The sequence below is a fragment of the Odontesthes bonariensis genome, chromosome 7, assembly GCF_027942865.1.
Source record: "Odontesthes bonariensis isolate fOdoBon6 chromosome 7, fOdoBon6.hap1, whole genome shotgun sequence".
Taxonomy (NCBI): domain Eukaryota; kingdom Metazoa; phylum Chordata; class Actinopteri; order Atheriniformes; family Atherinopsidae; genus Odontesthes; species Odontesthes bonariensis.
In genome coordinates, this window is record NC_134512.1 from 37,659,692 (window position 1) to 37,675,900 (window position 16,209).

Sequence of the window (16,209 nt, forward strand, 5' to 3'; positions counted from 1 at the left end):
CTGCGTGCTCTGATGTGTTGAGGCTCAGGACAGTTTGAAAACAGTAGATGCAGTAGAATAGAAACTAATCTCTTGCTCAGCACTAATAACACGCTGTGAAACTCTTTCTTACTTCCTTTGCTTTCTGCTTCCTGTCGTTTCAGTCGGGTGTCACGTTTAAAGCCGGATTTATGCTTGTTTGTCAGAGTGCTCACATTAAGCTCCTCGGGAAACGTTTCGTCTCGGCTGCGGTTTAGTTTTCCCCTCCGTGGCCTCGTGTTATCCCTCATGTTCGCAGGTCGTTTGGTAAAGCCAGAACTCCAGTTTAACTTTACTCATGAGAACCAAATGAACCTGTGAAAGTTCACATAAAACAAACATTTCTTATCAAACAGAGAACTGAGTCAGATTCGGAAAAAGTTCACCAAGTTAAACGAATGCTGCTCTGCCATTTCTGTTGGTTTGGGGAGTTTCTTCGTGTTCTAACCTATTTTATTCCATTTTGATGATGTCAATAAATCCATCGAAATGAATTTACTGTGAGACAAAAGTTCTGGAGCACTTTGATAAAGAACCATAAATCTGGATCAGCCTTCATCCAAAGCTGTAACTCTCTCTGGGAGCAGCAGAACTGCATCATGGGAACTGTACGAAGTCCACAGATCCTCACTAACTGATGTGTTAACCGACGTGTGGAAACGGCAACACGGCTGCTTCTGTAGCGTCACACCTAAAAATGCTGAAAACCTGACACCCGAAGCTTCCAGTTTAGAGTTAATCTGCTGTTTAATGACCCGCTTCGGGGCTTTAACCTGAAACATTTCCACGCAGACGGAGCTGAATGTTGTCGTGTGTAACTCGCTGTGTCAGATTTTAACACACCTGCAGCCTGAAGGTCGCAGAACATCAGCTTTTATTCATCTGGTGTTCTTTGACCTGAGGGGGGGGGGGCTCGGACTCGTGTTTATCAACGCTCTGCAGGCCCCCCCCTCCCCCAAACCCCCAACCTTTCTTTTTTTTATTTCCTTCACTTTCTGTTTGTCTTTTAACTTCCTGTCTTTGTTGGATCTTGGCTCTTATTGGCTCATAAACAATTAAAAGAAAAAAATCTAAAACATGCAGGATGGAGTCCACCCAGAACCAGGACTCTGGGTTCTGAGGCCCGGTTCTGATCGCAGATGCATCAGTGGGATGATTTCTCAGTTTTGGTTGTGAAAGGCAGGATTTTTGAAATGGAGAAAAACAACAAAGCACTCCAGCAGTTGGAGGCGTTAGCTGTTAGCTCCGCCCTGTTCCTGCTGTTTTTCCTCCTCGTGGTGCGTTTAAAGACCGTTTATCAGCCATGGACCAACGTGACGTCCTGCTCTGGTTTAACCGACGTTCCGAAGCCACAAGTTCACCATTTGGTCGTCATTGTTTGTGTTTTTAACCAGAAAAACATTTATTTAATGGTGGCGTTTTCGGAAGGAATCAAGAGTTCATTTAGCTGATGACATCATCACAACTTTGTATTTTATCAGAGAAGTTGGCGGCTACGTCCGTCTTTCATTATAGACCAAACAGAAGTCAGGACCTCCAAGTTACTGTGGAAAGAAAAAAACAGGAAGAAACCTCCATCAGGACCAGAACCAGGACCAGGAGAGGGGGTCTGTTTCCTGAAGCCAAACTGGCAGCTGGTTCCACAGAGAGGGGCCTGATAACTGAAGGCTCTGCCTCCCAAACTGGCAGCTGGTTCCACAGAGAGGGGCCTGATAACTGAAGGCTCTGCCTCCCAAACTGGCAGCTGGTTCCACAGAGAGGGGCCTGATAACTGAAGGCTCTGCTTCCCAAACTGGCAGCTGGTTCCACAGAGAGGGGCCTGATAACTGAAGGCTCTGCCTCCCAAACTGGCAGCTGGTTCCACAGAGAGGGGCCTGATAACTGAAGGCTCTGCCTCCCAAACTGGCAGCTGGTTCCACAGAGAGGGGCCTGATAACTGAAGGCTCTGCCTCCCAAACTGGCAGCTGGTTCCACAGAGAGGGGCCTGATAACTGAAGGCTCTGTTAATGAGATCTTTAAGATATGACGGAGCTCGTTCATAAACAGCTTTATATGTGAGGAGGAGAATCTTAAATTCTATTCTGAATCTAACAGGGAGCCAATGAAGAGAAGCTAAAACTGGAGAAATAATAATAATAATAAAGAATTACAGCCGTCCGACCCTGAAGTAACAGACGCATGGAGCAGATTTTCTGCATCACTCTGAGACAAGATGTTCCTGATTTTTAACGAGGTCAGGATCAGCGACCTGTGAACGAGCTGCTGATCCTGACCTCGTCTTCGTCTCCTCGTCCGATTATAAAAGCGATCGATGTTTGATCCAAAGCTGCGCAGACAGGAAGTTAAAAGATGAAACCTCTGAGGTGTGTTAAAGGGACAGTTCGCCTCTTCTGACATGAAGCTGTGTGACATCCCATATCAGCAACATCATTTCTGAACATCTTCTTACCCCTGCTGCGTCCTGTGAGCAGAGTTCCAGCCTCGTTTTGGTGTTGATGAAGGTAGTCCGGCTAGTTGGCTGGGGTTTAAAAAATAAAGCGTTTTGCTTCTCAAAACAATATGCGTTCAACAGAGTAATACATTTGCATCACAGAATGGTTCTCCACACTGGAAAGAATGCCCCTCCAAAAATAAGTAAGAAAAACAACAAATAAAAAACGTTTTTGCTTGAAATAAGCAAAAAAAAAATCTGCCAATGGAACTAGTGAAAATCGGCTTGTCAAGATTTCTTGAAATAAGATGTGATATTTAGGACTTTTGAGCTAAAAGTGATCTTGAAATTAGCTTAAAAACCTCTTCAAATGTAAAAAAAAGCTTGTTTCATATGATATGTGAGTCAAAACAATTTGTTTTCAAGACTTTTTCATTTAACAAGATATTCCAGATGTATTGTCTTCAAACAAGTCCCTATATCTGGCTGAAATGGTACTTGTTAGGCAGTAGTGTCTTATATTAAGTGTAATGAGATACTCAATGAGCAAAATATACTTGGTAAGATTTAGATTTTTTCCAGTGCAGGAAAAAGTCACAATTTGAAGGGAGAGAAAATAGGGCCAAGAGATTGTGAGGTCTGACTTTTTCCTGGAGAACCATTTTGTGATGCAAATGTATTACTCTGTTGAACGCATATTGTTTTGAGAAGCAAAACACTTTATTTTTTAAACCCCAGCCAACTAGCCGGACTACCTTCATCAACACCAAAACGAGGCTGGAACTCTGCTCACAGGACGCAGCAGGGGGTAAGAAGATGTTCAGAAATGATGTTGCTGATATGGGATGTCATACAGCTTCATGTCAAAAGAGGCGAACTGTCCCTTTAACAACTGGCAGCAGGTGTGTTAACATCTGGCCGCAGGTGTGTGTCGGCTTCAGCTCGCACGGAGCCGGTCTCCTGCACTAACACTGCTGTCTGTGCTTCTGACTCCCCCTCTTCCTCCTCCTCTTCCTCCCTCACTGCTCCCCTGACTCATGCTAGCCAACGAAGACTCCCTTTCCAAGGTATGTCATACAGACTTGTTTGTTTTTGTTTTCTCCCCCCTCTCCATCTTTCTTTTTTTTCTTTGTTTTTCCGTCTTTGTCGTCTGTCTCATTTCACCCAGGTCGCCCACCCAAATACAGCAGCGTCCCGGAGCTGGGCAGCCTCACCCCGGCCTCCCCCTCCAGCCCCGTCCGTCCCCTCCCCCTGCCCAGCCCCAGCTCTGGGGATGTAAGTAACGATGGGGGAGACGGACACCTCACAGGGTCGGACGCCCTGTCACACACAGTCCTATTGGCCCCGTAGCTCTGTCACTCATTTACACCCCCAGACCTCCACACACACGTCCATGAGTTTGTCTCCATGTGATGATCATCAGCCATTGATTTTTTTTTTTTTACTTTGATTCAGCCTTACAAAGTGAACAGTGTCCTGTAGCCCAGAGCATCCATGAATAACTCAGGCTATGTACACACGTAGCCGGGTATTTTTTAAAACCGAACACCCCCCCCCTCCGTTTATAAAATAATTTGTATCCACATTACCTCGTTTTCGAAAAAAAAACCTTCCACACATAACCGAACATCTGCGTTTTTTTATCCCATTCATAAGCATCCAAACCTGTAGTGCGTCCCGGTCTGATCCAAAACCGGCGTCAACGATTTTCGGCAAAGAACATGCCTACGTGGAGTTGTCATGAGGGGGTAAATCACCGACCGCGACGTTGCCCGTCGCCTGTGCTCTTGGAGCAGCAGTTGGGCGTGTAAAATCAAGGCGGTAAACGGCGCCTGCACAATAATAACCGCCACAGTTCTGAAGGCATCCGTGCTTCTTCAGTAAACAAAGGTCGCACGTTTGACGTCAGAGCAGATTTGTTGTTGTTTTGGCGCATATTGTGACGTTCGAAAACGCAAAACTCCGGTCATCAATGTCTGCACGCAAATGCACATATCTTCACTTTGCCCGGAGTTTTTAAAAATATTCGTTTACGATGCGTTTTCATGTGGATGACGGGTCCAAACGTAGGAAAATATATTCGTTTTAGCAGATACCCGGCTACGTGTGGATGGGGCCTCAGACACATGCTAACTCCCAGATGTTAAAAGTAGCTTAACACACATGTCCATTAGACGTCTAAACAAGAACAGCTGTAAACTAAACCAGATCACAGTGCCCCCTACACCCCCCCACCCCCCCTCCCCGCCTCGCCTGGGGCTCAGTTGGGCAGGGAAACTGATGGGTCCAATTCTTCCTCACAGGGAGACATCCATGAGGATTTCTGCACTGTGTGCAGACGCAGTGGCCAGTTGCTCATGTGCGACACGTGTTCTCGTGTTTATCACCTGGACTGCCTGGATCCACCCCTGAAAACCATTCCTAAAGGCATGTGGATCTGTCCAAAATGTCAAGATCAGGTAACCGCAGCAGCTGAGACTGAACCTGAGTCAGGGGGAAAGGGGGTACCGCAGTCCAGAGGGGCCAATCAGGGCTCATCAGGGCCTGTAGCCGGGGGGGTTTTTAATGTAGAACTGCTTCTGCTGTAGGCCTTCTGCCACGCTATCCTGAACTTTAGCACTGTTCAACCCTTTGTAAGCATTTACATGATGCAGTATTGTTTTTTTGTGCTTATGTTTCATTCATTGTGTCAGTTAAGAATGACATCTCACGTCCATCCACTTCATTGCCTGTTCCTTGTTCGGCTCCACCTCAGCGTGGCGGCTAATCTCTCCTTTTATTCGAGTCTTCTCTGAGCCTCAGCCTGTGTGACACCTCCGAGCTTCTCTCTGCAGATCCTGAAAAAAGAAGAAGCCATTCCCTGGCCTGGAACCCTGGCTATCGTTCATTCCTACATCGCTTACAAAGAAGGTGACAGCAGAGCGTTTCCCTCTGTCAGACACCTGCTGGGACAGCCGGGAGGACAGACTGACCCAGCGGCTCTCTTCTCTTCTGTCTTACAGCTAAAGAGGAGGAGAAGCAGAAGCTGATGAAGTGGAGTTCTGAGCTGAAGCTGGAGCGCGAGCAGCTGGAGCAGAGAGTCAAGCAGCTTAGTAACTCCATAACGGTGAGAAACACGCTTCCACAGCTCCAGGAGCTGAGAAACGAGTTCAGAAAATTCCCGTTCAGCCTTCCCAGCTCTCAAAACCTGGTTCCATGTTAATAGATTGTCACTCAATATGAAAAAAACCTAAATTTATGGTCTTTGGACATCGAAAAGAATTTGACAAGGACATGAAATTAAAAATGATGATGCTGAAATTGAAAGTGACAGAGATAAAAATTTTATTGACCATAAATTAACATGGGAACCACATGTTAATTATATCAAAGGAATTTTTAAGATTTATTTTTTAAAATTTTTTAAATGTTTTAAATTTTTTAAATGTTTTAAATTTTTTTAAATTTTTTAAATTTTTAAATTTTTAAGATTAAGATTTTTTAAATGTTTTATTTTTAATGAAATTTTCATTTTTAAATTTTGTGACAGAGTGACTGAGATAAAATTTTTATTGACCATAAATTAACATGGAAAACCACATGTTAATTATGTCAAAGGAAAGATTTTGAAGACGATAGCAATTCTGCACAAATCAAGAAACATATTAAACTAGAAAGCTGCAAGCAGCTGTATGCGGGACCGAGATGTGCGCACGTTGGGCATGCGCTGGACGCCGTAGTCGCGCAGCTCTGCCCACACGCACGATACCCTCTGCGTACGTACGAGCGCATAATAACCGCAATGCGGAGGTTTTTTTTAACATTTCTGGGGGGCGCCACTGAGCCATGTTGCTCCGCCCACACATGATACCCTTTACATACGTACGAGCTCGTCAGGGTGGACGTGTGTACCAAGTTTCATGACCTTGCGATGATGATAAGTCTTTCAAGTCTCAAACGCCATCACACGATTTTCACCACCTGGCCACGCCCACACCCTTTGAGGTTTGGAAAAGTTTCTCCATGAGTTTTTCCCCCCGTGTCTTAAGAGTAACCTGGCCACGTTTGAAGGTTTTTGCATTAAATCTGTAGGAGGAGTTTGATCAAATGTGAGGTGTGGAAAAAAAAATACTGCAGGTGGCGCTATAGGTGGATGTCACTATGATATATGTGCGCGTTCAGGCTGGTTCCAGCATTCACCGTATGAAGTTTGGGACAGATTGGAAAATGTATGTGGACGTTATAAGCGACTTCATTTTTTTGTAGCGAGTAATTGAACTTTGAGAAGTCGCCACACCCTTTAAGTTTTGAAAAAGTTTCTCCATGATTTTTCCCTCCCATGTCTTAAGAGTAATCTGGCCAAGTTTGAAGTCTGTAGCTTTAAATCTGTAGGACAAGTTCGATCATATGCAAGGGGTGGAATCGGGCAAAAATGGCACCAAAACGCACTTTCCATCCAAAATGGCCGCCTTCCTGTGGATGTGGGACCATGGCAGCATGAGACTTTTTTGTGCGTCTGGGCATGATGAATGGGTGTACCAAGTTTCGTCGTCCCATGCGAAACTAATCCTATTGCGGGGACCATTTTTAAGCACCGTAGGGGGCGCTACAGAGCCAATGAGCAACTCCGAAAAATATAAAGTTTAGATTCTTTCATGTCGTCATGAACAATTTCATGAGTTTTCGCGTACCTTGTGCAAAGAATCTGACGGAAAGACGGAATAATAAGAAACAGTACAGATACATTAGGGTCCTTGCAGTTTGCTCGGTCCCTAATTATAAGGCCTTACATATTATTTACTGCTCACTTTATACTTCCTTACACATCATGCTGTGTGGAAGTCTGGGGCTCCACATATAAAACAACTGTTAACGCCATAGTTCTCCTACAGAAACGAGCCGTACGGATTATTAATAAGGTTGATTACTGTTTATGAAATTCAATGATCTGGTATATTACAAAATAATGCAAATAATGTATAAATCAAAGTTACTCCCAGTCAGCATAAAATAAAAGTTTTTTCTCATCTCAAGAAACAAAGTATAAGTTAAGAGAATAAAGCGGCTGCATGTCTGTTGTTGGGCTTTCATTATGGAAGGATGCTAATATAAATGTAAAAAACATTTTTGGTTTTCTAAAGGATGGTTTCTAAATCAATTTTTGAGTATTTATAATTTGTGAAGGATTTTGTGTTTATTTATGATTTTGTTTCATTATTCTTCTATTTTTTTACTTTATTGGATGCAATTCTGTTTTTTTTTTTTTTTTTTTTTTTGTCTTTCCTCTTTTCACTATTACTTTTCTTCCTACTTTAGTATTTGTAAAAAATATAGGTTGATGGGTAGCTTCATTTTGTTCAACACGACAGGCTTAAATATAAGCATTACGCTGCAGCCTGTAGGCCTTTTCAGTCACTTAAAGAAATGCTGTGATTGTCCTGAACACGTTTGTTGTGTACTGTGCGACTGAATAAAATAAACAAAACAGTTCTCCCAGTTCAACACAGCAGCAGTGACAACATGTCGGAGGCAGCAGACCAGCATCCGACACCCAGCCGATAATCAGCTGATATCAGGATTAAAAGCACAAAGCTGCTGTCAGTGTTCAGCAGGAGGAAGAAAAGAATCAGAATAACGCTTTGTTTCCTCATCGCAGAGCAGATTCTCTGACAGAACCGGGCCAGAACTGATCAGCTCTTACCTCTGAGAGCAGGTGAAGCAGAGCTGATAGAAAACAATCCTCTGTTTGAGACATGTGCTCATTCAAACAAACAGAAAGAGTCAAAGGGAGACGGTGAGATGAATATTCTTTGGGAAATAAATATGGAAGTGTAAAATACATTTATAAATGAAATAATGCTCAAGATTTAATTTAGGTAAAGATTGCAAATTACAGCAAAAAACAGGAATAAATATGTTAATAAATCAAAGTTAAAATTAAATGATTAAATAAATGAATAAATGGTTAAACAAATGATTAAATAAACGATTAAAACATTTCTGTTCTCATGTGTCTATGCATGAAATCTGCACGATATCTTTGAACTTATCTGGACTGTTGCTTGTTTTTAAATTCATTTAAATGATTTTATTTGTTTCTCTTTATATTCTTTCATGTATTTTTAATGCTTCTTCCACTCCCTGCTGCAATGCTTTTATTTTATGTGAAGCACTTTGAATTGTTTTGTACATGAAATGTGCTATATAAATAAATTTGATTTGATTTGATAAAATAAAATAAATGATAAAATAGATAAATAAATAAACAGGGTATTAACAAATAAGGAAAAAAAAATCATCTGTGGCATAGGCATATTTAATCTATTTTTGTAGTCACACAAACAAAAAGGAAGTCAAATTGTGTCATGGTGAAACTTTTGAATTCGATTCACGTTTCTCAGAGTCATCGAAAGAACAACCCGATTCCCCCCATGACATCATCATAAAGAGCTCAGGGTTGATTGGATTGTGGTCACAGGCTGACGTTAACATTTAGAGAGAAAATAAAATCAATAATAAAATAAAATCCATCCTGTAACGATCAGGAGGCCAAAAGAACCAGCTGCTGAAGACGAAGCCATCACTGATCTGCTCCAACATACGAGGAGAAAATAATCTCCGTCTTGTTCTTATCGTCCAAACTTTAATGTGTTTAAAGGTCCAATAAAAGCTGGAAGGAAGCTTTAGTTTTGTATGAATATCAAATCAAATTTATTTGTAGCACATTTCATGTACAAACAGTTCAAAGTGCTTCACATAAAATAAAAGCATTGCAGCAGGGAGTGGAAGAAGCACTAAAAATACATAAAAGAATATAAAGAGAAACAAATAAAATCATTTAAATGAATTTAAAAACAAGCAACAGTCCAGATAAGTTCAAAGATATCGTGCAGATTTCATGCATAGACACATGAGAACAGAAATGTCTTTAACCTGGATTTAAAAATGTCTCCATTTGGTGAAAGTTTAATCTCCACTGGCAGTTTGTTCCACTTGTTTGCAGCATAACAGCTAAATGCTGCTTCTCCACGTTTAGTCTGGACTCTGGACTGGACCAGCTGACCTGAGTCCTTGGATCTAAGAGCTCTGCTGGCTTTATATTCTCTGAACACATCACAGATGTATTTAAAGGTCCAATAAAAGCTGGAAGGAAGCTTTAGTTTTTGTATGAATATGTCAGAATTGGACACTTTGGTGATAGATTGGTGCAAACTACACCAGGATAGAGGATGAAAAGTATCTGCTAACGGGTTGTGTCAGATCTAACTGCTTCTTCTTCTTCTGTTAGAAATGCATGGAGACTAAAAACAGCATCCTGGCCCGTCAGAAGGAGATGCAGCTTTCCCTGGAAAAGGTCAAGCACCTGATCCGCCTCATCCAAGCCTTCAACTTCAACCAGGCTCTGGCAGAGACAGAGGGTAAGGACGTCCGGGTCCAGGACCGCGCCCCGGGGGACCGCGCCCCGGGGGACCGCGCCCCGGGGGACCGCGCCCCGGGGGACCGCGCCCCGGGGGACCGCGCCCCGGGGGACCGCGCCCCGGGGGACCGCGCCCCGGGGGACCGCGCCCCGGTGGCGGCCGGCGCCGAAGCTGCGCCCGAGGCCAACTCTGCGGAGAAGGTGGCGGCGGGGAGCGCCGCGCTCAGCAGCACGCCGGAGGAGCAGCAGGCGGCAGGAGCACCGGGGGGAGGCGCCGACACTCAGCCCGACAGCACAGTCCCGACGGCAAATAACTGCCCCGCCGCGGGGGCGGGGGGGAAGGCGGAGCACGGGGGCGGGGCTCACACAGAGGCTGGGCTCCAGGTGGAGGCGGAGTCAAAGCCTGAGACTGAGACGGCCGCGGCGGGTGACACCGTCGCCCCCGCGCCCGTCGCCACCACCAACGGTACGGCCGAGCCCACCTGCCCCGACCACAGCCCCGCCGCCAACGCCACCACCGACTCTGAGAACAAGATGGCTGCCGTCACCCCTGCAGAGACAGCGGCGGAGAAGAAGCAGGAGGAGCTTGGCGCCGGCAGCAACACCAACAACAGCAAAACCTCAGAACCCTCCCAGCATTCTTTGCCAGCGCTCGTCAGCAGTTTGGACGATAAAAAGTAACGCTGCGTCTCCTCGGCCGCGGGATTCAAACATATATATAAAAAAAAAGACTTTCGCTTGCACCCTGTGGTGCCCTGAAGTTGCCAATCTGTATAAATGTTGTTTGTTTGCATTGTATTGTCAGACTGTGTCAATGGTAGATATACAGCCCAGGTCACATGACCCTGGGAAGACGTAGGCCGTCCCGCCCGCAGAGCCGGGGATCAGGAGGGCGTGCGTACCCGTGTCATCATGCCAATTAGTGATAGACGTCATGGTGGGAACGCTCAAAGGGAGATTTAACTCATCATCACACCGGTGTGTGCCTGTTACAGTGGCCCCTGGGTTCTCCTGTGAGGGGGAAACCCAGAACATGGAACCGAACATCTGTCGGGGGCAACTGGTCCAAGAAGCAGTGTTGTGATAGTTTGTGTCCTGCAAAGAGATCCTGTTCGTCCCTCGTCCCTTCAAAGTGGCCGCGAGCAACCTCCTGCTGTCCCGACCTCCTCCTGACTTCTGTTTACCAGCAGCGACCCGACCCTGAACTTCTTCCTGTTCAGAGCCAAAGGGTTCAGTGTGCTTCAAACCAGGCTTCACAGGCGGAAACCTGGAGGAACTCCTGGAGGAACTTCCGGAGGAACCCTTGGAGGAACTCCTGGAGGAACTCCTGGAGGAACTTCCGGAGAAACTCCTGGAGAAACTTCCGGAGGAACTCCTGGAGAAACTCCTGGAGAAACTTCCGGAGAAACTCCTGGAGAAACTCCTGGAGGAACTCCTGGAGGAACTCCTGGAGGAACTTCCGGAGGAACTCCTGGAGGAACTCCCGGAGGAACTTCCGGAGGAACTCCTGGAGGAACTCCCGGATCCAAACCCAAGCCCCCCAGATTTAAATGGTGAGAAGTTGTGCTGGAATCTTGCGTTTCCTCCACCATCTAACGTTGAACCCGTGCATCAGAGAGAACCAGATTTAAACCAAAGTGTAGGTTCTGGTTTGGGTTTGAGCCCCAGGAACCCGTCTGTGAGCCCAGCGTTGGTAAAGCTGCAGCATCACGAGTCCGTGTGATGCAACACGACCTCTGCGGCCATTCCAACGACCACACGCACAACCTGCTCCAGGAGTAAAGACCCCGGGGCAGGCAGATGTGGCTCAGCCCCACACTGAAGCCTCAGACTAAGAAGAACCGGTTCATTAAAGGTCAGAGACCAGCGTGACTGGACCTAAAAGAAGTATTATTGTAATGCACGGCGAGTCGATCCTCCGGAAGGAATCTGCTCTGAATCTGAAGCTCTGTTGAAGCACACTGACGCCTTTAAACCCCCAGAATAACCCCAACAGCGAGCAAACTTTACCCCCCCGCCCCCAGAGCCAGGTCACCGGGGACGAGGGCGAACAGGCGGGAGCCTAACAGATGTTTTCAGTGGTGTCGGTCCAGTGTAGTGATTGAGTTTTCATTCGTGAGTCCAGTGTGTCAACTGTGAGCACTAAATGTGAAATTGCAATATTGCAAACGTCAACACACACACACAAAGTATATCTGGGCTGTGTTTCTTTTTTATAGGAAAAGATATTCAGGTCTTCCTAGTCTTCAGAAATAAGTGCTTTCTGTTCCTGAACCCGCTGGACCGGAGGAGCGGCGATCTTTGCGTTGTCTGCGTTTTCTGTTGAACCCTGAACTGCCAAAACGATGCGATCCGACCTCAGCAGGGACGAGTCCGCTCGCCGTCCCCACAGATCAAACCGCGGGCGCTGTAAGATAAAGATGCCACCGCTTTTCCAGAGGTCGGAGGTTCCCAGACGGAGACGGGAGAGCTTATTTAAGGACGAGAGGAAAGGAACTGTTCTGTTGTGTGAACCTTCATCTCAGAGGACGGCGACACACATCCTGAGATTAAAGCACAAGCTTGCTGCATTACAAAGAAGTGCTGAAGAGCTTTTTGTATGTCAACATGGAATTAAACAGAGTATGCATCTCTTTGTTGTGATGTGACTTATCCCCACATTGCCAATATTTTTCTAGGAGGAAAGCCCAGCCTCTGTTCGGCTCCAGTCTTGTCGCCGGGGGAGGAGTTGGTGGGCTTCGTCCCCTCGCAGGGGGGCCGGCGCAGAGCGCCTCGGGGCTGAAGCGTGACGCCGGGATTCGTTGGCTTTGGTGGCTGTCGGTTGTGGTCCGTCTTTTGTCCGTGGAACTGATCATGACTTCTGGCTTCTTGTTGGGTACGGGGCAATAACAAACTCTGGTTCTGCTTATTAACGGTGCCTCTGGCTGGGCTGAAAGTCTTGGTTTCTGCTCTCATTTTAGTTCTCCAGCGTGGTGTTGGCCCCCCCGGTGTGAGGAGAGCTCAGCGTTTTGAAGCTGCTCCTCTGATAATCGGTTCCTTCTGAAACGTCTCCGATCAGCTGCCGTTTGCTGCTTCTCTGAGACCTCCTTCCATAGCTTCCACTCGTGTGGAGGATTTGAATTCTGAGGATCTTTGGAGTAGATTTGCTGACAGCAGAAGAGGGGGTTAGCATCTTTTTTGGAGGACTAAAATCAAGCCGTTGCAGGTGTCTTTCTTTTCTTTTTTTTTTGTTATTTCATATCACAGGACTCTGTAACTGACTCAGCATATCTGACACCTGATCTCTCACATCGGCTGTACAAACTGCCTTCATTCAGAAGATCCCAGAAACAGGCGCGTTTGGTCTGCAGAGTTCAGCCATTCCAACACTCCCTGACAGGAGTCCCCGCTTCCTTTTGAGTATCACTCGTCGTGTGTTTCGTTCTTCTTCTTCTTCTTCTTCTTCTTTAGAGCAGAGTAGTCGTCCCGTCTCTTCGCTCAAAGGTTTTCTTTCAAAGACTTGTGTTCCAGACAGACTGGACCTCTCCCTCTGTACAGTAGGTACCTCGAGTGCCTTTCTTCAAACAGCAGATAATATTTGTCTCTCGACTTGCACTGTGACTTGTAGAACCTTACTAACCCTCCGGATAAACCCGCCCACCCGCCCGCCCGCCCAAACTCCGGAGCACAAACCCGGCGTCCCTGCACCTCAGGCTGCCAGTTAGTCAATGCAAGTTAAATCTCCCGTTTCATATTCAGCCGTTTGGAATTGACCAGATAAGTGTTTTGTTGTCGTTTATTCTAGGAGTTGCCTTAAATGTCTTTTTATTTCCCGTGGTGAAACCTTTCCGTTTGGGGCGGAGCTCCGAGGCCGGTTGGGGACGAGCAGTCGATGATGGTGAGATCTCACTCGGAGCTGTTTTGTGATGCACTTTTTAGTTGAAACCAGTATTATTATCAGAGTCATGAATCCGTTTTATTTTGTTGTGAAAAGGCCCATCGTCGTCGTCCCCCCCCCCACGTTTCTGTGCTTCTTCTTTGGTTTCGGAGGAGGGATGCTACGTCAGGTCACCTGAGCCGGAGCCTGAGCGTGTGTGGAATGAACAAACTTTGACCTAATTAGCAACATCTGTCCACTCTGTGCGGTGGAGCGCATGCCTTCTTATGCAAGTTTTTATACAAGATTTGTCGAACATTTTAATATGCATTTGCTTCTGTTTTAAAAAAAAAATTTAATGTGAAACTCAAGTCACCTTTTTTTCTTCGAACATTTCGGCATCCTGATGCCAAACATCTGCAGTTTACATGTTGCAGTAGCCAATTGAGGGGAAACTTTCTTATTTTCTGGATGGAGCTGTTTAAGAAAACAACAAAAAAAAATAAAACTGATTCTTAGTTGCAGTACCACGAGTGACCACTGGGGGAGAGCTGTATTAGCGCCCGTGGTTTCAGCTCCTTTAAGCTCGGAGTTCGGACCAACGCACCGTGCTGAATGTTGGGATCCCAGCCGAGATGGGGGGGGGGGGGGGGGGGGAGGAAGTCGAAAGTGTTCCTCCGTAAAGGTCTAGAAGTGAATCGATCCAAAGAACACAGTAAATCTGCTTTTGTTTCGGAGCTTTGGCGCCAGTCGCTGCATATCATTCGGACGTCGTCAGCATCGAGCGTGTTCGCCCCACCTGGACGATGTCGGTTCTCGGAGTTCGTTGTGCGTGAAAAGGTTCCCGTGAGGCGGTTCGTTCCAACTCCCGTTTTTCCTCATTCCTCGGTTTTAAAGTGATCAAGTCATGATTGTGGCCTTCTAGTATTCTGTCGGTACATGACGTCATTAATCTGTTGTTCCCGCTCAGCCTCCATCCACCCATCCATCCATCCATCCTGTCCGGACCCAACTGTACACCTGCAGCTTCTTACCTCATCCACAGCTGATTCCATTTGGGGGCGGGGGGGGGGGGTGTGTTGAGTGCAAAAAATAAAAAAACAGAAAACAAAGTGAAAAACTAAAAGAAGTCTTTTTTTATCTTCCATTCGGTGAGATGCATTGTAGCGATATGAATAAAGAAAAAGTTCACCTGGTGTGCTGAATAATGTGTAAATTGGTAATTACACAATCTGAATATTTGTATAATTGTTTGTATTTTTTCATAATGATTTTGGAAAGGAATGTGTTTATTTTTTTGACTTCTGTTCCAGATGTGTCTTCTGTTGGCCTGACATTGTGACTGGTCTGGTGGGATTCTTACCTCTGTATTGAGCCTCTTCTGTGATGAATTCTTTGTATGCAGTGTTTAGGAAATACTGTAGGGAACATGGGGAGGAGTTGATATTAGGAGCATTTGATCAATTTGTATTTATTTATTTTATCATTTTGTTAATAAATTGTGAAAAGCAGAACCTTTCTTGACTTTATGCTTTTGCATGCCTTATAGAATAGAATAGAAAAATACTTTTTTAATCCCCCAATGGGGGAAATTCAAATTCGTCAAGTAGCTCAACATTTTTTAAAATATTTACAATGATTGAATTAACAACAATAAAACAACAATAATAATACTACTACTAACTAAATAATAATAAATGACTAAATGGCAAAATAAACAAATAAATAAAAATCAATCAATCAATTTTAGAAGAACTCAGCAGTCACTGTTATAAAGCCTTCTGGCTGTGGGAACAAAGGACCTTCTGCCTTAAAATGTTTAAAGTTCTGCAGGGTACAAATATAGATACAAATATCACTTAAATCACCAATTTATATTCATATCTGAGGTAAAATTACTTAAATTTGGAGAGAAAATGAATAAATGAAATATCAAGGAACCTATTTTAGTTCCCAAATCCCATCTGTCTACATGTGAAACATCGTTGATCTACAGTTTTAATGAATTTATATGCATACTCACACACTGGTTCACATAAAAGATTAGAAAAATGAAGAAAAACGGATCAGTAAAAGACCAACTAATCTTAGTGGGTGAGTTTAATTGATTATTCTTCATAAATCTGCGCTATTGTACCAGAGAGGTTAAATGATCTGCAACTATCAGAGTGAAACTGAGGAAAAACCTACAAAGTGGAAGGTTTCTGCAGGTTTCTGCAGGTTTCTCTGGTTCTGGATGGTGTTTCATGTGTGGATTGTGGTCAGCTAGATTTTATACTCGAACTGTTTTCCAGCCAAACAACATTTATAGATAAATAAATGAGTCTTTCAGAAATGTAAACCAGCCCTCTAGCCTGATTCCCTGCCCGGTTCTTCTTTATATAAACTCATATCCGCTCTCTCGCCATACAGCAGAGTGGCGCAGCGGAAGCGTGCTGGGCCCATAACCCAGAGGTCGATGGATCGAAACCATCCTCTGCTACGTTTTTTCTTTTTTCATTCAATTTG

General features: G+C 45.0%; 1 protein-coding gene and 1 non-coding gene across 2 annotated transcripts in view; both read left to right on the top strand.

The window, feature by feature from the left end:
- Positions 1 to 14,351, top strand: part of phf21ab (PHD finger protein 21Ab) — a 46,137-nt gene extending 31,786 nt beyond the window's left edge. The window contains exons 15-20 of the mRNA XM_075470736.1: positions 3,618 to 3,724; positions 4,753 to 4,908; positions 5,284 to 5,359; positions 5,452 to 5,555; positions 9,717 to 9,880; positions 10,001 to 14,351. Of these exons, the coding sequence (XP_075326851.1) occupies positions 3,618 to 3,724; positions 4,753 to 4,908; positions 5,284 to 5,359; positions 5,452 to 5,555; positions 9,717 to 9,880; positions 10,001 to 10,526 (1,133 nt within the window). The 3' untranslated portion in view covers positions 10,527 to 14,351. The remainder of the gene's footprint in view (positions 1 to 3,617; positions 3,725 to 4,752; positions 4,909 to 5,283; positions 5,360 to 5,451; positions 5,556 to 9,716; positions 9,881 to 10,000) is intronic.
- A 1,760-nt stretch (positions 14,352 to 16,111) lies between these two features.
- On the top strand, positions 16,112 to 16,183 carry trnam-cau (transfer RNA methionine (anticodon CAU)). Its single transcript has one exon. It is a non-coding gene; the product is annotated as a tRNA-Met (tRNA).
- The last annotated feature ends 26 nt before the right edge of the window (positions 16,184 to 16,209 follow it).